The following is a 22,828-nucleotide window of genomic DNA, read 5'->3' as shown; positions in this document are numbered from 1 at the left end:
CGAAATTCGCGGGTTTTCTTAACCTTTTGGTGTGCCTCCGAAGTGCGACGAAATAGGAAATATCGTCTCTGTTTCCTATTTCGTCGTAAACGAATGCACATCCCTAATTAAGTGCCCCTTTCAAGATTTATACAGCTAAGTAGCGGCAAAACACCTACTTACCAGATAAATTGAAATTTATCCAGGTAAGTTCTGCAAAACTACTATACTCAAGTATTTTTTCTAACTTTAAAAATATACGCATGGAGATTTTACCTGCATAATTGACATACATCTACCCTCTGCAAGTTGGATTTTATACGTGCAAGTCAGGAGATTTTCTGACTTGTGCGGTAAAGAAATTACCAATTTTATTAAGTAGTCTACCGGTTCGCCCAGTCCATCTGCAGGTCATCCTGGCTCTTCGGTCTCAACGCCCCCATTTCACCCAGAACCCCTACTCGGTCAGTATTTCATTTTTAAGACATTCATGATCGCTTACTCCAGATACCAAGCAGTGTAAATACCGTACATGCAAGGTAGCTACCAAATTCACATGCATACGTTGGTTATAAAATAGCAACTTACATGCATCAATGTTGAGGCCCCCCTTGGAATGTCCCTGGCCTGCCCCTTGTTTTTCATGCACAAATTTACCTGCAGAAACTTACGTGTGTATTTTGAAGTTTATAAAATAGCATGTATGCAAATACAAGCTTTTCACATGTGTATATATACTGCTTTTCCATGCACGATTTGAAAATTTACCTTACAGACTTTATCTCTATGTGGGTAGTAATAAAATTAGCCTCCTTCATGTCTCTCTTCAAAAGCTTTATAGTTGTAAATGGGTGTATGAACATAGGACTTAGGCCTAGATTTTCTAACCTACTGCGGCGGCGTGAATCGCGCGGTGCAGGGGGGGGCGGGGGCCGGCTTTCGCACCTAGCAGCTCCATCATAAAAGGTGGTGCTATTGGGCGCGAAATAGGCAGCGGAAAGGATCCTTACCTTTTCGCAGTCCGTGCTGTCTTTGCGGCGTCCGCCCCGACGCCTCCTGTTCCGGTCTTGAGGCCGCCCCTTTTTAGTGATCGCACGTGAAAAGTCCCTTTTGAAAAATGACCCCCTTAGTCAGCCCAACTCATATGGACTTTTCTTTTAGCATATGATGAGGAAAACTGTTTTACTTATCAAGTCTGATGCGGTGAAATGCTGTATTTCATTAGCGTGGAACCGCACTAAATAGCAGGAAATTGCGTGGCATTCTTAACCATGGTTTCAGCCTACATCAGATGCATTTAGGAAAAAACATGAACCAAGACTATTTTTGTCACAACAGTACAAAAGCTCTCCATTTACTTGTTTTACGTTGTTTCAAAAACAGACACACATTTTTTTTTAAATGCTTTATTCTTGATTTCTCATCCTGTTAAATCATATGGAACATTGATTAGTTTTATAAAACTTGTTTCTAACTTAAATGCAGTTCTTAAAGTTGATCACAAGCAGGGCTGGGCATGAAAGTGGTCTACAGGGTAGCAAGTTAACCTGCTTTTTTGAATGATTCCTAGATTTACCTATTGCTGGAATAAAGACAAGGGAGAGCAAACGAGAACTACAGAGAAACAGTATTATAACACGAAGGAGAAATGACTGTGTGGATGTCAATTTCAGATTCTTTCATGTGTGGATGGATGTCTATGTGAACTCCGGAGTCCTTACACAATTTTAGCAAAGTAGAAATGTTGCTGTCTGACAAACGCAGGTACCTGTAGGTGCATTAAAAACAAACAAACCATGAAGGCATATAGTATTTGTTAGGTAGATGCCATAACATACAATTATCCCTTAAGACAAAAAAACCCCCCAAAACATATATATCTATATGAAAAAAGAAGAAACACTATAGCGGCCTGCAGAAGCTACCCATGGATTGCCGGCACAAGTACTATCTAAGAAAAAAACAACTCATTTTGAACCCCCTTCCAAAAAAAAAAGAAAACAAAACCATATCTTGGCATTCGGCACAAATAACAGAAATACATTTCAGGATGATTAGAATAGGATTTCACTTTTCTGAGTTACCTTAGAAAAAGATTGTAATAGGTGAAACATGTATGAGTTTGGGTTTCTTTCTTTTTTTTTTTTTTATAGATTTTTTTTTTTTTTGGAGGGGAGGGGAAATGAAAGTGTTTATTGGGCACAATTTTGCCATAGTATTGCATGAGGTTTATTTCTGCTCTTTTTTTTTTTCTTTCTGAAGCCCAATAAACAGTTTTTGCAAATAGTACTTTTTGATTTTTCATGATGAGGTACTGATGCTGGATAGTGAATTTGATGTAATGTGTGCATTTGGGTGCATTTCATTGTTTCGGTTGACTTCCTTTTGTCACATTTCTGCTACTCTCTGCTTTAACCTCGATGGGTTTACGCCAAGTTTGGTAAGATAAACTAATAAACGAGTAGGAAACCAAAGTGACAACATTCATGTTCAGAAAATATATCTAAAATGTTTGCGTACCTCGTTACATTTTTGAAACATAGGGGGCAAATAATTAAAGAGTTTCGCAATCATAAAAATGCATTTTGAATATTGCCTCCCCCCAGTGCTGTGAAAAGTGTGTTTAGTGGAGTGGGGACAGGTCGAGGGAATGTAAAAATCTCAGGCTTGCAGATGCTCCTTTTAGATACATCCACTCACAGTGCCATCTTGGTCTCCCTTACCTCACATTTAACCATGCCAGCATTCATTTGACCTTTCTTCCAATTTTTTTAATGTGTGGAATACATTTGGTCTGGGCTTCCAAGATGGTATTTTTAAACAATCTCCATGCTGTTGTAAACCTTTGCAACTTCTCCTTTCAGTTTTTTTCCTAACCATTTTTCTCATAATCTCCCTTTTGAAAGTTAAATTCTATTGCAGTAGATTTTCTTAAGTTATCAAGTCAAATTTGATCATGCTATGATCACTGTTGCCAAGGGCCCTTATCACCATTACCTATTTCACCAAATCGTCTGACCACTAAGAATTAGGCCTAAAATAGCTCCCCCCCTTTTCAGTTTTGTACAAGCTGCACCATCTTGTGCTCCTACCATGTGACAGGGGCCGACCAATGGCACCGGTAGCCCCTGTGACGTAGTAAGGGCAAAGGCTATCAGCGCCATTTTGAATACTGGCAGCCGACGGCCCGAATGCAAGAGATTGCTCCAGGACCCCTGCTGAACCACCAAGGACTTTTGGCAAGTCTTGGGGGGGGGTCAGGAGGGTGGGGGTTTATTTGTTAGTGATACATTGCATTCGTGGGGGTTCGCCATACATTTCGGAACCCCACGAATGCAACGAATAGGGACCTATACGTTGCGGATTGCGCGTTTGTTTAAAACAAATGCACATCCCTATGGGAGGGAGAATACTGTTGTGAGGGTCTGGGAGAGGAACTGAAAGAAGGAATTCTGGCTGGGAGAAGAGGGGAGAACATGAGAGGGGAAGAAGGACAGGCGGTGAGGGTGAGAGGAGCTGAGGGGACTGAGAGAGGAGAAGGGGGAAAAGAAGGTGAGAGAAGGGGGTACAAGCATGGATATGGACTGTAATAAGAGATGCTGGGAGTGAGGGACTAGCGCCAAGGAAACAATAGGGAGAGAGAGAGGAGGGAAGAGGACTAGCACAGAGAGGAAAGGGAATGACAGAGTAATTAAACCAAGAGAAGAGTTGTGAGAAAAGAAGATCCCTAGCTGGGATAGGTCAAGGGTGGTAGTAGTAGTGGTGGTGGTGGTAGGGGGGTGGGGGGGGTGGCAGGGAGTTCCTGCCCTTTGCCTCTAGCTCTGCAGTCATCAGGGTAAATAAAATATTTTCTTTAATTGTGTCTTTATTAATTTCACAAATATAACAATCAAGAAAACTTGACGTTCAGAAAACATAGCTATTATTCAAAGGAAACATCATATAAAAAATGTAAATGCTATTAGTCCACATAAGGGGGGGAGACTCAAGAAGAAACATCAAAAAGAAACAATCTGATATATCATCTTACTTATTATACTCTTCAAATATGCTAAGAGCCAGATATAAGCAATGCAGTCTCATTTTGCAGGAAACTCTTTTAATGATGTAGGGTCAAATGAGATATATTTTCTCTCTTCTAACCTAACCACACACGTGCAAGGAAACTTTAGCAAAATAATTAGCTCCTAAAGCTAAAACTCTTTGCCTTTTCTTTTTTTTTTTTTTTTTTTTTACAAAAATAACTTCTTTTTTTTGCTGGAAGGATGGGGAAGGAGAATGAGATTCTGGTGTCATGCAATGACATGGGCTGGAAATCTCTTTAATAAAATCTATGCTCCTTCTTATCAGCTTCAAAATTTGAGGGGCTGGGATGGGGGTTTGAATTGAGGCAGAATGGAGCAGAACACCATTCCTCTTATTTGCAATAATAACAATAATAATAATAATAATAATAAATCCACCTTTATAGCCTGCAGGAGACGGCATTTATCTCTGGTGTTTCCAAGCAGAGGGTGGGAATTGGCACATACGCCTGTGGCCCTGGGGGAGAGATACTGGCTCGGCGCATGCAGGTGGCATAAATGTCTTTTATGGTCTCTGCAGACAGGGGAGAGGGTCTCTGGCCTGGAGTCTAAAAGTACCCGGGGAAGGGCTGCAGGGGGCCGGGGAGGCAGAAGCAGTTCCAGAAAAAAAAAAACCCTAAGATCTGTCTTGGCTTAGGGAAGGCGGAGGAGGGCCAAGCGATCCAAGCCTGGGAAGGAGAGGGGGAATCAGAGTCTGAGAGGTGTGCCCAGCCTGCCAACAAAGGGAAGGGGGGTGAAGGGTGCGGAGCAGAGAAGGAATGGGGATGAACCAAGCCTACAGAGGAAGGGCGGGAAGGAACATGCTGGGGAACGAAAAGATGGGACGAGGGACTGAGCAGAGAACAGAGAAAGACAGGTTGAGGGGGGAAATGGGGAGCAGAGCAAGCTTAACGGGGTATTAAACCCCCCCTTGCCCCAAATATAAAAGAATGCCTCATGCAGGAGGAGAAGACTTAGTGCACAAGCAGTAAAGAGGGGATGAGGTAAAGAGATTGAGAAGGATGGAGGAGGAGGAAGAAGCGATTAGGAGAATGTGAGATAGAGCGGAGGTTGAGAGTAGTGGAGACAGAGATTGTGATGTGAATGGGCTGCTGGGAAGGAGAGAGAGGAGGAGACGGGTGAGGACGGGTTGGGGTTGCAGAGAATGAATGATGTCACTGAGGGCTTCCCTAGTCTTTTATGTTGGCCACAATGAGTCTTCCACATGACCATATTACCTGCTTCCCTCTGGGAGTTTAAGTACAGGTTGGCCAGTCACACTAGTTGGGGGGCATTGTAACTTGCATTGAGTTAAGCCCCCCTGATCATTTTTTGAAAAGTTGGCTCCTTTGGATATCTATATGGAATCTTGTATGGCTTGTGGAACATTCTAGCTTAATTGCCTACCAGTTTTCCCTCATATGTTTCTTTTTATCTGCTAGTAGGGGTGTGCATTCGTTTTGAACTTATATGTAAAACGCTACTTTTTTTTTTTTTAACTTAAAAAAGTGATGAGGCGAAAACGATCGGATTTCCAACGTATTCAACATAGCTATGTTGAATACGTTGGAAATCGCGATCGTTGATCCTAAATAAAAATTTAAACCCCTCACCCTCCTTAATCCCCCCCAAGACTTACCAAAACTCCCTGGTGGTCCAGCGGGGAGTCAGGAAGCCATTCCTCTATTCCTTTGCGAGGAGCACGTGACGTCCGCGTCACGTCGGAGTGACGCGGCCGTCACGTGGTCCACCGCGGAACTTTTGGCCAGCTTGGGGAGGTCAGGAGGCCCCCCCAAGCTGGCCAAAAGTTCCGTTTGTGTCCAACGAGGGGTCCGGGAGCGGAACCGCGGTGGACCACGTGACGGCCGCGTCACTCGTGACGCGGCTGTCACGTGCTCCTGACCCCCCCCCCAAGCTGGTTCCGCTCCCGGACCCCTCGTTGGACACAAACGGAACTTTTGGCCAGCTTGGGAGGGGTCCGGGAGCGGAACCGCGGTGGACACGTGACGGCCGCGTCACTCCGACGTGACGCGGACGTCACGTGCTCCTCGCAAAGGAATAGAGGAATGGCTTCCTGACTCCCCGCTGGACCACCAGGGAATTTTGGTAAGTCTTGGGGGTGGATTAAGGAGGGTGAGGGGTTTAAATTTTTATTTAGGGAACCGGTGCACGTATAGACATAGACTCAACTTATGGAATTCTCCATATGTCCATATTGACCGAAATTGACCCCCCTTTTCGACTTATGGACTTATGAACATAAACTTTTTGTCTGCACATCCCTATCTGCTAGTACTCCCCTATATTAGATTACAGCTAAATCAATTATCCATCTTATTCTATGCGGAGCACTATTTTAAGATCTTAGTCACTTCTGTCTGGTGCTGTTCATTGAAGCCAACTTTATGGGTACAGTGACTGATCTGCCTCTTATGTCATCCTCTCAATTTCCCTCTCCAATCTGCTAGCATAGATCCAAGAGACAATGCGGCAAGCAGGTCAGGTATCTGCCTGAGAACTGAGCATGCACGTGTTCCCCAGGAATTGGCACCTATACTGCCGTTTCTCTGTAAAGATTGTATTATTACCTGCATCGCAAAATTTCCTCAGGCTTGATGTGTGGCAGACTTTGATCTAGCTTGGACTTGTTCTCTTCCTCCTGGGCTTTTACGAGCAGCTCCTTCAGCCTTCTTTCAAAAGCTGGGAATCCAAAGATGATATCGTACAACTGAAACTTATCGTTGGGAAATTTGTCGCCTACTGACGACAGCTTTTGCAAAGAAGGGAATATTGAAATAGCTTCTTGAATGGAAATGTTGCTGGGCTCTTGGCTGATGTTCCTTTGGTTGCTGGTTTTTCGGATGAGGTTTGAACTCTTCTGTGGAGCATAGGTGTTAATAACTCTGGCGTTATCAGGTGGTTTGGGTGCATTTGCGCTCATGGATAAGTCCACCGCACTGAAAGGCATGAAACTTTTAGGTTTCTTCTTGTCTGAAATGAACAAAAGATAATAAAGAAAACTAATTAAAGCCGCTGGTCATTCCATTTCTCAGAACTGCATCTACTTTGTACCCTAATGTGTGACCTGGTGAGCTTTCCTTTGTGATGCTGCAATGCTGTAACTGGGAGTGGCCATATCAGCCATGGCCCGTTTTTGATGCGGGTTTGAATTAGTCTTCATCCTTTTATGATGATTTTTTTTTTTTCCAGATCCAGCTCAACTGAAATTAAAAATCATAAATGTTTTTTTTTTTTTTTTGTCTAACTCTCATTTGTATAACCTGTCTTGTTTTTGTAATTCTAAAGCAAAGTTTTGCAAGCAACTCTGATTTGACCTTTGGTACATTAGAATATTCTTGACTGTGACTTAGAAAATTACTGAATCCCCTGCTTCGAAAGGAACTTCTATCAAGTCCTCTGGGCTTATTCATCCCTGGTAACCACTATTTTGGCCAAACAAAAGAAAAAAAAAAAGCACCAACAAATCCTCAATCAATATAATTTTGAGCGGACTGTACGTCCCTTGGCTAAAACTGGAAAAATAAAAGGTGTTACAAAATGTGAATTAAAAAGGAAACACTTTCTATTATGCTTATTGGTTTTATAATTTTTCATTCACTAAAGTGTTTAATATCAGTAAAGAGTAGACCTCTTTCAGTCCTGATGGTTTTAGAATATGGAACTGTTCAGCCTAACTTTCCAGTGCTGAATCGGACACAACTCAACAGAGCACGCATAGTGTTCAACCCATGCATTCAATATTTGAGGGGTATCATAAAGCAAATCCAGGGTGCGAAGGTGGCGGACCTCACGCGTCACCTAGATAGGATTTTAGACAGTGCTGGGGAGGAGCCGGCTGTCGTGGTACACGTGGGCACCAACGACATAGGAAAATGTGGGAGGGAGGTTCTGGAAGCCAAATTTAGGCTCTTAGGTAGAAAGATTAAATCCAGAACCTCCAGGGTAGCATTCTCTGAAATGCTCCCTGTTCCACGTGCAGGTCACCAGAGGCAGGCAGAGCTCCGGAGTCTCAATACGTGGATGAGACGATGGTGCAAGGAAGAGGGATTCAGTTTTGTTAGGAACTGGGGAACCTTTTGGGGAAGGGGGAGTCTCTTCCGAAGGGATGGGCTCCACCTTAACCAGGGTGGAACCAGACTGCTGGCGCTAACCTTTAAAAAGGAGATAGAGCAGCTTTTAAACTAGAACAAAGGGGAAAGCCGACAGTCGCTCAGCAGCGCATGGTTCGGAGAGATGTATCTTTAAAGGATACTAATGATGCATTAGAATTAGGGCATCCCGACAGTGAGGTTCCAATAATTAGAAAAGTAGTCCAAGTGCCTGTAACTAAAAACTCACCTGAGCTAAAAAATTCTAACTTATCCCTATCAATTAAAAAGCAGAATAAAAATACAAACAAAAAACAAACTTTGAAATGTTTGTATGCTAATGCCAGAAGTCTAAGAAGTAAGATGGGAGAATTAGAATGTATAGCAGTAAATGATGACATAGACTTAATTGGCATCTCAGAGACATGGTGGAAAGAGGATAACCAATGGGACAGTGCTATACCGGGGTACAAATTATATCGCAATGACAGAGAGGAGCAGTCGGGAGGAGGTGTGGCGCTTTATGTCCGGGATGGCATAGAGTCCAACAGGATAAACATCCTGCATGAGACTAAATACAAAATTGAATCTTTATGGGTAGAAATCCCTTGTGTATCAGGGAAGACTACAGTGATAGGGGTATACTACCGTCCACCTGGTCAAGATGGTGAGATGGACAGTGAAATGCTAAGAGAAATTAGGGAAGCTAACCAAATTGGTAGTGCAGTAATAATGGGAGACTTCAATTACCCCAATATAGACTGGGTAAATGTATCATCGGGTCACGCTAGAGAGATAACGTTCCTGGATGGAATAAATGATAGCTTTATGGAGCAATTGGTTCAGGAACCGACGAGAGAGGGAGCAATTTTAGATCTAATTCTCAGTGGAGCACAGGACTTGGTGAGAGAGGTAACGGTGGTGGGGCCACTTGGCAATAGTGATCATAATATGATCAAATTTGATTTAATGACTGGAAAAGGAACAGTGTGCAAATCCAAGGCTCTCGTGCTAAACTTTCAAAAGGGAAACTTTGATAAAATGAGAAAAATTGTTAGAAAAAAACTGAAAGGAGCAGCTACAAAAGTAAAAAATGTCCAAGAGGCGTGGTCATTGTTAAAAAATACCATTCTAGAAGCACAGTCCAGATGTATTCCACACATTAAGAAAGGTGGAAAGAAGGCAAAACGATTACCGGCATGGTTAAAAGGGGAGGTGAAAGAAGCTATTTTAGCCAAAAGATCTTCATTCAAAAATTGGAAGAAGGATCCAACAGAAGAAAATAGGATAAAGCATAAACATTGGCAAGTTAAATGTAAGACATTGATAAGACAGGCTAAGAGAGAATTTGAAAAGAAGTTGGCTGTAGAGGCAAAAACTCACAGTAAAAACTTTTTAAAATATATCCGAAGCAGAAAGCCTGTGAGGGAGTCAGTTGGACCGTTAGATGATCGAGGGGTTAAAGGGGCACTTAGAGAAGATAAGGCCATCGCGGAAAGATTAAATGATTTCTTTGCTTCGGTGTTTACTGAAGAGGATGTTGGGGAGGTACCCGTAATGGAGAAGGTTTTCATAGGTAATGATTCAGATGGACTGAATCAAATCACGGTGAACCTAGAAGATGTGGTAGGCCTGATTGACAAACTGAAGAGTAGTAAATCACCTGGACCGGATGGTATACACCCCAGAGTTCTGAAGGAACTAAAAAATGAAATTTCAGACCTATTAGTAAAAATTTGTAACTTATCATTAAAATCATCCATTGTACCTGAAGACTGGAGGATAGCAAATGTAACCCCAATATTTAAAAAGGGCTCCAGGGGCGATCCGGGAAACTACAGACCGGTTAGCCTGACTTCAGTGCCAGGAAAAATAGTGGAAAGTGTTCTAAACATCAAAATCACAGAACATATAGAAAGACATGGTTTAATGGAACAAAGTCAGCATGGCTTTACCCAGGGCAAGTCTTGCCTCACAAATCTGCTTCACTTTTTTGAAGGAGTTAATAAACATGTGGATAAAGGTGAACCGGTAGATATAGTATACTTGGATTTTCAGAAGGCGTTTGACAAAGTTCCTCATGAGAGGCTTCTAGGAAAAGTAAAAAGTCATGGGATAGGTGGCGATGTCCTTTCGTGGATTGCAAACTGGCTAAAAGACAGGAAACAGAGAGTAGGATTAAATGGGCAATTTTCTCAGTGGAAGGGAGTGGACAGTGGAGTGCCTCAGGGATCTGTATTGGGACCCTTACTGTTCAATATATTTATAAATGATCTGGAAAGAAATACGACGAGTGAGATAATCAAATTTGCAGATGACACAAAATTGTTCAGAGTAGTTAAATCACAAGCAGATTGTGATAAATTGCAGGAAGACCTTGTGAGACTGGAAAATTGGGCATCCAAATGGCAGATGAAATTTAATGTGGATAAGTGCAAGGTGATGCATATAGGGAAAAATAACCCATGCTATAATTACACGATGTTGGGTTCCATATTAGGTGCTACAACCCAAGAAAGAGATCTAGGTGTCATAGTGGATAACACATTGAAATCGTCGGTTCAGTGTGCTGCGGCAGTCAAAAAAGCAAACAGAATGTTGGGAATTATTAGAAAAGGAATGATGAATAAAACGGAAAATGTCATAATGCCTCTGTATCGCTCCATGGTGAGACCGCACCTTGAATACTGTGTACAATTCTGGTCGCCGCATCTCAAAAAAGATATAATTGCGATGGAGAAGGTACAGAGAAGGGCTACCAAAATGATAAGGGGAATGGAACAACTCCCCTATGAGGAAAGACTAAAGAGGTTAGGACTTTTCAGCTTGGAGAAGAGACGACTGAGGGGGGATATGATAGAGGTGTTTAAAATCATGAGAGGTCTAGAACGGGTAGATGTGAATCGGTTATTTACTCTTTCGGATAGTAGAAAGACTAGGGGACACTCCATGAAGTTAGCATGGGGCACATTTAAAACTAATCGGAGAAAGTTCTTTTTTACTCAATGCACAATTAAACTCTGGAATTTGTTGCCAGAGAATGTGGTTCGTGCAGTTAGTATAGATGTGTTTAAAAAAGGATTGGATAAGTTCTTGGAGGAGAAGTCCATTACCTGCTATTAAGTTCACTTAGAGAATAGCCACTGCCATTAGCAATGGTTACATGGAATAGACTTAGTTTTTGGGTACTTGCCAGGTTCTTATGGCCTGGATTGGCCACTGTTGGAAACAGGATGCTGGGCTTGATGGACTCTTGGTCTGACCCAGTATGGCATTTTCTTATGTTCTTATGTGAGAAGTTTCATCTAATAATAGGGATAGATTGTCTGGCAAAAGCTAAATAAATAAATAAATAAATAAAAATCTTGTAACACAGGTTGAAATGTTCTGCAGTGATTCTGCATCAGATCTGCATGAACCTGCATGTAGCTGAGTTGATTTTTTTTACTGCAAACTTCCAAATCGCTTTTTTTTTTTCATTTTAAAAATAAAGGGTTTTTCAATCCAATTAATAGAAGCAAAATGAACGTGGGTGCTCTTGCTGCCAAAAAATGAAATCCCATTCAGTTGCTACAACCGTGGACTCCATGCTCGGCTGGGAGACCCAGGGCCAGGCGAGGGCAATGGCTCCTCAGCTGCTGCTCTGGCTCTTGTAGACACTCTTGGGACATGTCGCCGCCGAGCTGGGGGAGAGGAGACCGGGGGGGGGGGGGGCACTGCTGCTGCTCCTCTAGATGCCTGCGCTCTGCTGTTTCCCCTGACCCTTCTCCTCATCCCCCGGGGGCGGGGCCGAGTGCTCTGGCACAGCGGTCTGTGCCGGGGCAGGGTGCCGGCGAAGCGCGCAAGTTACGCCTGCCAGAGGCAGGCGTAACTCAACGAAATAAGGTAGGGGAGGGGGATTTAGTTAGGGCTAGGGGGTGGGTTAGATAGGGGAAGGGAGGGAAAGGTGGGGGGGGGACAAAAAAAAAGTTCCCTCCGAGGCCGCTCCGATTTCGGAGCGGCCTCGGAGGGAACGGAGGCAGGCTGCACGGCTCGGCGCGCGCAGGCTGCCGATTTTGCGCAGCCTTGCACGCGCTGACCCCGGATTTTAAAAGATACGCGCGGCTACGCACGTATCTTTTAAAATCCGGCGTACTTTTGTTTGTGCCGGTTTGCGCGAACAAAAGTACGCGCGAGCGTACATTTTTAAAAATCTGCCCCTTACTGTATGACTTGGAGACTTGTGTTTTGATAAAGCAAAGGTACAGAGATATTAAAGTTTAAACTACCAAGATAACCTGGGTCTATGTTTGTTTAAGCCCAGCTCACCAACTGCGGTGAAAGGATTTGAACCTGTAGCTGTAAAACCCTGGAGGGAACAGAGTGAGAATAAGCAATGGAGACTTAATCAAGGGTTCAGTTTCTTTTGTGCCCAGGAGTCCAGTCAGATTACAACTGGGAGGGTGACCAGTGGCACAAACCTGCAACAATATCCTATCTCTAAAGATCCTTAGTGAATGCAAAACATCTACATTTCTGTGTAATAATCATATGCTGTAATCTGATTAATGCAATAATTTGTAGCTATTTGTTGCCCTTATAATAAGATCTTATGGGCAGATTTTAAATGCCCGGCGCGTGTAAAGGCCGGTATGCGCTCAAGTGCCGTGCATCTTGGAAGAGGCGGGCCAGGGGGCGTGTTCTGGATGGAGGGGGCGGAGCCTCGCGCACCGGCCAGCTGCTGGCGCGTGCAACTTACTTCAGCTCGGGAGCTGAGGTAAGTTGCTCAACAAAGGTAAACCCCCCCCCCCCAAAAAAAAACTTGCATTTAGGGGATGGGGAGGAGAGGGGAAGGGTAGGGAAGGTGAGGTAGGGGGTGGTAGGGAACTGGGGGAAGCCTGAATTACCTAAGTCCTCCTCCCCCTGCGCGCGTCGGCTCCAGATTTGATAACGCGCGCTCGCCAGCGCATGCACTTTTTAAAATCTGCCCCTTAGTTTATTAGGGTGACTTTCCGGTCTCTTAAGAATGATTTTGTTTCATTTGTAACTGGTGTGATTGCATCTTTTGGCCTTGTCATCACTGCTGCAGTTAAGTTCCCTTCACAAAACTGGAATAGGGAGGAAGCCCGAATTTGATAAGTGGGAACAAATGCGAAGGGCGTTTGGGCACATATAAACATTGCTGGGTTACATTTTAATTTAGGCATGAACCAGAATTTTATCATTAAAGTAACCATTTCCCTTCTTTCTATGGTTGGTGGAAACACCTTTGGGTCCTTAATCTTGCTTGACTCTCATCTCTCTGTCTGCCTGGGTTATTATCTCTTGCAACTTGACTTTCAGCTCTGACTGCCATCAAGAGATTGCTGCTAGTTTCTTTGTTCCTAGCCCATAGCCTGCTTGGGCTGCCTTTTCTGTCTGGGTGCCCGGCATTCCCCTGGCACTGCAGTCCACTTAGCTCTGCACCCGTCAGACTTGAAATTGTCATTGTCTAGTTCATTTAAGAATCAATAGAATGGGCAGAAACTGAATTTTATTTGGGCTCTGTGAAACCTGATACAGCCCTCACTATAATGAAAAGAACAATACCCTGGGAGGTTAACTTTCAGACAATTCTGCATGGTCCATGTATGTGCATGTAAGCCGCACGGAGATCCACAACAGGTATTTTACAACCTGTGCGTATGAGGTCTGCTCAAACTATAAAATACTCGTATGTCTACCTCCATACGTAGGTGCATATACCTGAAATGCATTGAAAACGCATTATTTTTCTACCTAGGAGAAAGGTACAGTACTACATCAGAGTTCACATATAATTCCTAACCTTAATAATCGCTATAACCATATAAAGGAATCATTGTTTTAAATACAATTTTACAAAAATACCATTTTATTACAAGACGCAAAATTTACATCTCAAAACACAAGATAACAGATATATATAAAATGTATATATATTACAAAGTTCATCATATCTACCCACTAAAATCACAAAATGGAAGTGACCACAACCCACCATTCATCCAGTCTCAACATTCACACACACATATATAAAAAAATCACTAATTTTACCCCTATGTAAACAACACAGTAATATTAAGTTTAGAGTTTACTTTATACAGAATGGCGTAGATTTTAAAAAACTGCACCCGCACGTACTTTTGTTCGCGCGACCGGCGCAAACAAAAGTACGCTGGATTTTAATAGATACACGCGTAGCCGTGCGTATCTTTTAAAATCTGGGGTCGGTGTGCGCAAGGCTGCGCAAAATCGGCAGCCTGCGCGCGCCGAGCCGCACAACCCGCCTTCGATTTTGGAGCAGCCTCGGAGGGAACTTTCCTTCCACCCCCCCGCACCTTCCCCTACCTTCCCCTATCTAACCCATCCCCCAGCCCTATCTAAACCCCCCTACATTTGTTGCAAAAATTATGCCTGCCCAAGGCAGGCGTAACTTGTGCACGCCAGGCCGGCCACCGGCTCGCGATTCCCCGGCCCGGGAGCAGTTTCGGAGGCCTTGGCCACGCCCCCAAAATGCCCCCGGACTGGAAACTCGCCCACGGCCCTGCCCTCGGATGACGTGCCGCCATGACATGCCCTCCGACTCGTCCACGACACGCCCCCTCTGGAAAGCCCCGGGACTTACGCGCGTCCCGGGGCTTGCGCGCGCCGCCAAGCCTATTCAACATAGGCTCGGCGCGCACAGGGGGAGCATGGGGCAGGTTTTCGGGGGGTACGCGCGTATCTTACGCACGTACCCCTTTGAAAATCTGCCCCAATTTTTAAATTCACAATGTAGCTGAAAAGGAACAGATCTATCCCGACGACGGGCCCTGCTGTTTCGCCTGTCTGGTTTCTTCAGGGGGGGGGGTCAGCATTCAATTTCTCCCTCTGTTAAATAAGATTCATAACCGTACGTCATACATGGGTTTCTCAGGTGAATGTCACTACCAAACGCTTGCCTGGAGAAGCAACACTCGAATGAATCCTCACTATTAAAATGTGAGGACAATCACATGTGTAATAATTAACACTCTAAGAAGCCCTTCATCCATTATGTAGGCATGATCCTTCCACAATCTGTGACAGCCTGCGATAACCCATGGAGCATTCCCACATACAGCATTGCATTTTTGTAACCATGCAAGATCGAGTTACACATGGCCTGTTACTTTTGAATGTTGATTGCGAGACCATGGTATGAGAGCGCGTTAGATCACTGAATGTGGTTGTGGAAGGACCATGCTTGTATAATGGATGCACTACCTATTATAAAAAACACATGCGTGCATGTCTTACACACGATAAAACTTCAGCACTTGCTTGCAGAGAGCTCCGTTTAAGTATGTAAGGCAGTATATTTTAAAACATGCCTGCCTAATTGGAATCACCAGTTTGCCAAAACCTCTATCAGTTCACCCAGTCCTATTCCAGGTCACCCAGACCCTCTCACCCAACCAAAAGTAAACAACAGAGAAAGCTGATATCAATTGTGCCGGATAAATAGCAGGTACAAAGTTACATGAATAAGTTGATAAATGGATGCGCGCAAGTCTCTATAAAATAGCAACTTGCATGTGTAGCTTTCGGCCTCGTCCTGAAAGTCCCCTTTTTTTTTCGCGTGCAAATGTGCCTGCAGAACCAAAATTATGTGCCTATGTTTGATGTTTTTAAGACACCATGGACACAAGTACAAGCTACTTACATGCTTCTATGCTAATGTTGCATGAGTAAATGTTCTGAAAATTCACCCCTTAGCCTTAACTTTGAGACCGTATACATTTCCACCGGTTATGTTTTACCCCTCAGGCAAAATTTCCCATTGCAACTCTCCAGTTTAGGCTGTAGTTCACAGTACATATACACACAGTTGATAACAGGACTACGCATGAGATGAGACAATTAAATAAACTTCTTGCTAACATTCCAACCCAATGCTAGGGAATATAATAAAGGCATCCAAGGGTTTGGTTCATGAAGGTTTCTCATAGACAGTGAATCAGTCCCCAAATACCATTTAAAAGCTCCTTGGTTTTGAGAGTGATCTCTCATATTGTTGGCTACAGAGATACACGTTATTTTTAGGGCTGTCATATAGATTCACAGTGCTATACCAATGGGGCCTGGAGGGAATTCTGCTCTCAGCAGAATCTGAATAGCACTAATTATAGTAATAAGGAAAATGGATTATGCATTTAAGAAACTGGCACGTAAATCAAGCCTCGTAAAAATGTCATTTGTGTTGACGCATCACCTACCATAGCTGATTCTTTTTGTTGGTTGCCGCAGAAAGCTTGCAAACTTGGGCAGATGGTCGGAGAACTGGCTCCCTGCAGTTTCAACAGAGTCGCTTGCGGAAGTCAGCAATGCTTGCTCGCACTGCTTTGGCACCGAAATGGGTCTGAAAGACTTGTTAGAAAGGAAAGAAATTGCATGAGGGTTTCTTGCGTCCTGGAGCCCCCTTCCAGAAGGACTCAGCACAACATGTTCGTAAAGAAGGGGGAAAATGACTCTCTACGCCACCTCAGTTTGTCGCTATAAAAATCTGCCGCATTGTTTTATAACTGGGTCGGTTATAAGGGGGTCTAGTTCCCAGGGAGGTGCATTTTCGAAGGGACGTCTGCGGGTAAAGTAGCACTTTAAGGGGTACATTTTCAAAATGTTTCTGTGTGCGAAACTGGAACTTACGCACGTAAGTAAGCATAAGTAATATTTTGCAAGAGCCCAAAGCATGCACGGGGCCAATGCAATAAAAGTGCGCTGAAAGCGGGCGCTCAATGTTCAGCACCCGCTGTCCTAACGCGCGCCCAGGCACCTCTTCTGGGGGGGGGGGGGGGGGGCCATGCAATATTTAAATCAGGGGTTGTGCTGCCAAGGAGGCACTAGGGTCAATCAGCAGCGGGCGCCCAGGAGAGGTCGGCTGTCCACGGGTTAGGAAAGCGGACACTCAATTTTACGAGCATCGCTTTCCCTAACCGGTGCACAGCCACGGGTTAGGAAAATGGACCCTCATTAACTGAGTGCCGGCACTTTAAAAAAAAAATAAATTTTTTTGTAACTTTTTAAACTTTTGGTTCCTCAGACTTAATTTTGCCACGATATTAAGTCGGGGGATGTACAGAAAAGCAGTATTTTCTGGGCGGGCGTTAAATTCTGAGTGTAAAAACGTGCGGGGCCAGCACACGTTTTTTTTTTTTTTGTGCGGGTGGGGTGAATAACTAATAGCCTCATCGACGTGCATTTGCATGTGATGAGCGCTATTAGTTTCGCGGTTCGTTGGATGCGCCAATCCCCTTATAGCATAAGGGGCTGTGGACGCACCTCCAAAACCCGCGTCCAGCTGCGGGTCAAGCAGCGCGCTCGGCTGAGCCCACTGTTTTGCATCGGCCACAAAGCTGCGTGTAAATGTGAAAGGGAAACCACGGGGTGGTTTAAGAGCGTTCCAGGGCGCGGTTCGGAAGTCGGAACACAAGTTCCCTGTCTTGCAAGCGGTATATGTGCACATTCATTGCCAAACTTGTCTGTATTTTTCTACACTTGCTAATTAAACCATGGCTGTGTCATTGTGCTTGTCGTTTGTCTGCAGTTTTTGGGTAGGAGGTCTGGGTTAAGTGCTGGTGGTGGAGATGGCGGAGGGGGAGGGGGGAGGGTTCAGGGCAAAGTGCTGGAGGTTCTGGGTGAACTGGTGATGCCAAACATGCGTGAGTGCTCGCAAGTATTTTAATAAGTGGCGCACACACATTCTTTATAAAATACATGCGTTCCTCGTGTCAGTCAGGGTTATTATCATGCACATGCTACAATTCTGCGAGGAAAAGATGTGCATGTGCTTCTTTGTTAAACGGGTAGAGAAAGTATGCTGTTTGCTGCATTAGGCATATGGGCGCATACTCATATAGGCAGTAGGCACACATACTTCAGGTCAGAGATACACAGTACTTCGTTAACTTTGTGGCCGCTGTTATCAATCTGTAAAATATTTCTGTAGCTTTAGAGGCACTGACTTAAATACATATGCGCTGACTTATGCAGACTATTGAAAATCACTCTCTAAAGCAGTACTTTATCCGCAGAAAGACCCTTTAGAAAATAGCGTGACCGATACGCACATAAAATTGCGTGTGTATTTTCATGCGCAGGGAAAGAGGCATTGCAGGGTTGGAGTCTGGGTGGGATTGGGACTTATTCACGTACATTTTTTTTTTTTTAATTTAAAATGACTTGCATCCCACATCCTGTAAAGTATGGGGCAGGGATCACGTGAACACACGGAATATAAAACGAGGAAAGCAAATGATGCCTAAGACCGGCAATGCCAAGTAGTCATCAAAGCATTCATAAAAAAAAAAGTTACAGAAGTTCCAATAACATTGATTTTTTTTTTTTTTTTTTTAAATGTGTGCTTGGCAAAACTCTGCACACCAAATAGCAGGTGTATCTGCATGCGCGGAGCATTGCTAGCATCATTTTCAAAGCAGACTTCCGCACATAAAGCTGCTTTGCAAAACTGGGGTGATTTTTTTTTGGCTTATTGGCTGGCTATCTTCAGCGCGAGGTTACAAAGTCGCTTCCTCATCCGGTAACCTGTGGAAAAGTCCTTAGTGGGAATAACTCGCAAGGGAATTTTCTCATATTGTGTAGCTATGATGAAATTTCTGGTGAAATATAACTGCAGCCTTCACCAGGGTTCCGCAAGTATTTTGCCTTTGCTGGTGAATAAGGTTACAATCTGCCCTTCCTCTGGTAACACTGCAAACGCTCTGATAATTATTAAGCAGTGGAAAGAAAATGCACTAGGCCTTGTATTTCCCCAAATTACATTTTTCTTTCTCTGTCCGTATAAAATAATATTTAGCTTTTGGAGCACAGAGATATAATCCAGTAACTCTACAATGCTATTAACAAACGGAGGCTCGGGATGGGTTCCATTGCTTTTGCTGCAGTGATGTCTGCGAGACCTGGATTGGAACACTGTTTGGATTTCTTGATTTAATCCACCTTTCTATTTTAAACAACGCAGAAAAGAAGCCTTGTACTCTAAATCATGTTAGGATATGTTATGTTATGACACGCTTTACTGTTAATTGCCACCTCTGTTCCTTGTATCGCCCTGAGCGAACGTTTAAGTTGTACTGTAAACTGATGTGATATGTATATTTTACAGGAATGTCGGTATAGAAAAGTTAAAAATAAACAAATAAATAAATAATGTGCTACTGTGTGCATGTTTTCAAGCAAAATTTCAAGACAATTTGTTCAAAATATCAAATTTAGTACTGCTGGCGTGGCTTCTTTAGATCTTACTCTAAGATTTTCTTTCCTTTTTTTTTTTGATTGCTAAATTTTATTTCTTATATACTTACAATATTGTTTAAATTTATTGGAGTAAGCAGTCTGCACTTTTGAAAGTAAAACCAGCCTTCTGTTTGTAAAGTGTACTCCTCGGCTGGATGCATTGTGTTCTGAGAAGGATCAGGGTGGCAGAGCACCCGTGTGCCCGCATTCGTAACGGATGGAACGCCTGGGAAGGAAGCTCATTCAGAGCCTCCCAGCTCCACAGCACTAACACTGCCTCTGGAAACAGAGAAGCTTAATGATTTTGCTGCTTACTTTAACTGCCAGCTAACACGACATAAGAAATGCAGAGCCATTTTTATTTGATTTTTTTTTTTTTTTATTTGCTAGTACTGTTGCTTTAAGGGCATTGCAGTACATTGAGCTGTCATTGGCACTCAATAAAATGCCTTAATAGTCTTAATGGCTTCCATCTTTTGCCTATTTGGGTAATAAAATCTTTTTATTCCTAGGGACTCTAACTAAAGGGGAGATACTGCCAGTAGGATTGCTTTTCCTTGTCCTTTCTTTTTAAAGCTATGGGATTATTATTATTTTTTTACCTCCTTCCCCACTGTTTACAGTGTCCCCTCGCAAGCTCCTTCTCTGAACACAGTGCGCAGGGAAGTCTTATCTGAGATTAATTCTCAGTGTCGCTCTTGCGCTTAGCAAGGCTTGCAAGCAGCTAACCTTCCCTGACTCTCCTAAGCTTGAGCACGTGCCCGAGCTCTGCTGGCTTCATTAGACAAGATACTTAAATCCAAGCAGTTCACCGTGCTTTTGGCTGAGTCCTGGGGGCTGACTTTTGTTCTCTTACAGCTTTGCTTTAACTAGCTGAGAAGGTAAAGCATTTTTAAGGATGCCCTGTAAAAAAAAAATGTATTTCAAAAAAGTCTTGTTTTTGCCCTAAGATCAGTCTGCTGCGTTTCACAGAAGCCCTACCTGGAGATCTTCCAGAAGGCTGTGGAAGAAGAGGGATAAGAAGCAACCTGGCACCTTAGGTCAATATTATCGCATTTATCTGTAACATAAAGGCTCATGAACAATGGTTCATCCCCCTCTGCCATGCTCTAATTAGCCACGTGATGAAGTTACCAAGGAAAGCCCTGTCAGAGAGTCCAGCTCACACAATGAAAGAGAGAACTGGTGTATGCCCACCTCTGCATTTATAACTCTGCTGCATGGGTCCATAGGATGTGTTACGATTCTGCCATGGCAGCCTCTCACCTCTCTTTTTTTTTCTTCTTTTTTTTTCTTCTTTTTTTTCCTTCTTCTCCCGCGGCCCGGAGGCCGCCGACGTCTTCTCAAGCGCGGCTGGAGCTGCTCCAGGGCTGCCCTGCGACCAGGAGGCCACGGATGGCGTTCCTACGCGGCTCGGAGGCCGCCGACCTTTTTACAGCCGCCCCGTGGTAGGGTGCCGCCGACGCTCCTCATGTGGTCTGGAGACGACCGACCTTACTACACTACCCGGTGGCAGGGAGTCGCCTGGGTGCAACCCTTGTGGCCAGGAGGCTGCTGACAGCATTCCCATGTGGCCCCGAGGCCGCCAACGTTACTTTTGTCCCCTCCGTGGGGAGGGGGCCTTCATCCTCAGCAGGGAGAGCCATCTCCAGCGTCCTCTTCGTGGCAGGAAGCTGCCTCCCACATCGGGCCTGCCTTACGGCCTGTTCCAGCTCCTGCTTCACTCGGTGGCAGGGATGCCGCTCTCCACGGTCCTGTCTTCCATCTCCTTAGGTGTGGGGCCGTGCCTCCTCTATATATTTAAAGGGCCAGCATGGGAGTGGTCCTCCTGTGATGTCATCATGGGAGTCTCCTCTTCAGACCTACTAAAAGGGCCTGTCTTCATTGCTTCGTTGACTTCGCAAGGAGCCAGTCTTCCTTAGGACTTCTCTTCCATCTTGCTTCTCCTAGGCACTCTGTTCCATGTTGGAATTCCATGTCTTCATCTTCGTCCTCGCCAAGGTCTCTCGTCAGATCCTGTGTCTTCATCCGTCCAGTTCCTGATGTTCTGACAACCTGACGTCCTTCTCTTCAGTTTTCCTGATCTTCCTGATGTTCCTAATGTGTCGTCCTTCAGAGTCCCTGAAGTCCTGATGTCCTATTCTCTCGATATCTTCACATTCTGATCTTCATTTTCAGATGTCCTTTGCCTTGGCAGCGTAAGCCTCCAGAGGATTCTGGCTTTTAACCCTTAGAGCTTCAGGTTCCATACTCCGAGTTCGCTCGAGCTCCATGCCGAGCCTTTTACTCCGAGTCCCTGGGATCCTGAGGTCCTCCTCCCTTTTGCTGATTCCTGTCCAGGTCTTTGGAGTCCCTTGCGTTTGCCTTGTCCATATGAATGAATTCTGCATAACCTGTCCCGTATTTGTGTGGTCCGTGCCTTGCCTTAACTGGCTGTGGAGGGCGAGCCTCAGTGCAGGCCTCGCCGGAGTCTTCTTTGTGGAACCTCCAAGTATCCTGAGTCGGGAACCACCAGCGTGGTCTGTGACCTGCCTTGACTGGGCTGCGTAGGGTGCATGGTGTGTCAGTACCTATTCAGAACTCTTGACTTTTGACTCCGTCTGAGTCCTTCAAGTACCTTGGAATACCATCTCAGTTCTTCAAGCAACTGCATCCCGTCTCAGTTCTTCAAGCAAAATGTGTCCCGTCTCAGTTCTTCAAGTAACTTGAGTCTGTCTCAGTCAACATGTTACAATGTATTCCGCCCCTGAGGCGACAGTTCAGTTCCATGTAAACTGGTGCAATATGTATTGTATACAGGAACATCGGTATAGAAAAAAATTAAAAACAAATAAATAAATAATAAATAAATAACTTGCGTCTCGTCTTAGTTCTTCAAGCAATCCCACATCTTCAAGTAACCTGTGACTCTGTCTGAGTCCTTTACGTATCTTGAATCTTTGTTCTCATCCTTCAAGTATCCTGAGTACCTTTCAAGTAACCTGTGACTCTGTCTGAGTCCTTTACGTATCTTGAATCTTTGTTACATAAGAAACATAAGAAAATGCCATACTGGGTCAGACCAAGGGTCCATCAAGCCCAGCATCCTGTTTCCAACAGTGGCCAATCCAGGCCATAAGAACCTGGCAAGCACCCAAAAACTAAGTCTATTCCATGTAACCATTGCTAATGGCAGTGGCTATTTTCTAAGTCAACTTAATTAATAGCAGGTAATGGACTTCTCCTCCAAGAACTTATCCAATCCTTTTTTAAACACAGCTATACTAACTGCACGAACCACATTCTCTGGCAACAAATTCCAGAGTTTAATTGTGCGTTGAGTAAAAAAGAACTTTCTCCGATTAGTTTTAAATGTGCCCCATGCTAACTTCATGGAGTGCCCCCTAGTCTTTCTATTATCCG

General features: G+C 44.2%; 1 protein-coding gene across 1 annotated transcript in view; it reads right to left on the bottom strand.

The window, feature by feature from the left end:
• Window positions 1–1,377: 1,377 nt before the first annotated feature.
• The window catches only part of C7H16orf78 (chromosome 7 C16orf78 homolog), a 37,274-nt gene continuing 15,823 nt past the window's right edge, over window positions 1,378–22,828 (bottom strand). The window contains exons 3-5 of the mRNA XM_029610632.1: window positions 16,390–16,540; window positions 6,632–7,034; window positions 1,378–1,747 (exon numbers count right to left, since the gene is read on the bottom strand). Coding sequence (XP_029466492.1) covers window positions 1,594–1,747; window positions 6,632–7,034; window positions 16,390–16,540 — 708 coding nt within the window. The 3' untranslated portion in view covers window positions 1,378–1,593. The remainder of the gene's footprint in view (window positions 1,748–6,631; window positions 7,035–16,389; window positions 16,541–22,828) is intronic.

Source organism: Rhinatrema bivittatum, chromosome 7 (assembly GCF_901001135.1).
Source record: "Rhinatrema bivittatum chromosome 7, aRhiBiv1.1, whole genome shotgun sequence".
In the NCBI taxonomy this organism is placed as follows: Eukaryota; Metazoa; Chordata; class Amphibia; order Gymnophiona; family Rhinatrematidae; genus Rhinatrema; species Rhinatrema bivittatum.
The sequence above is the reverse complement of the archived record's forward strand: the minus strand, read 5'-3'. Positions and strand labels throughout refer to the sequence as shown.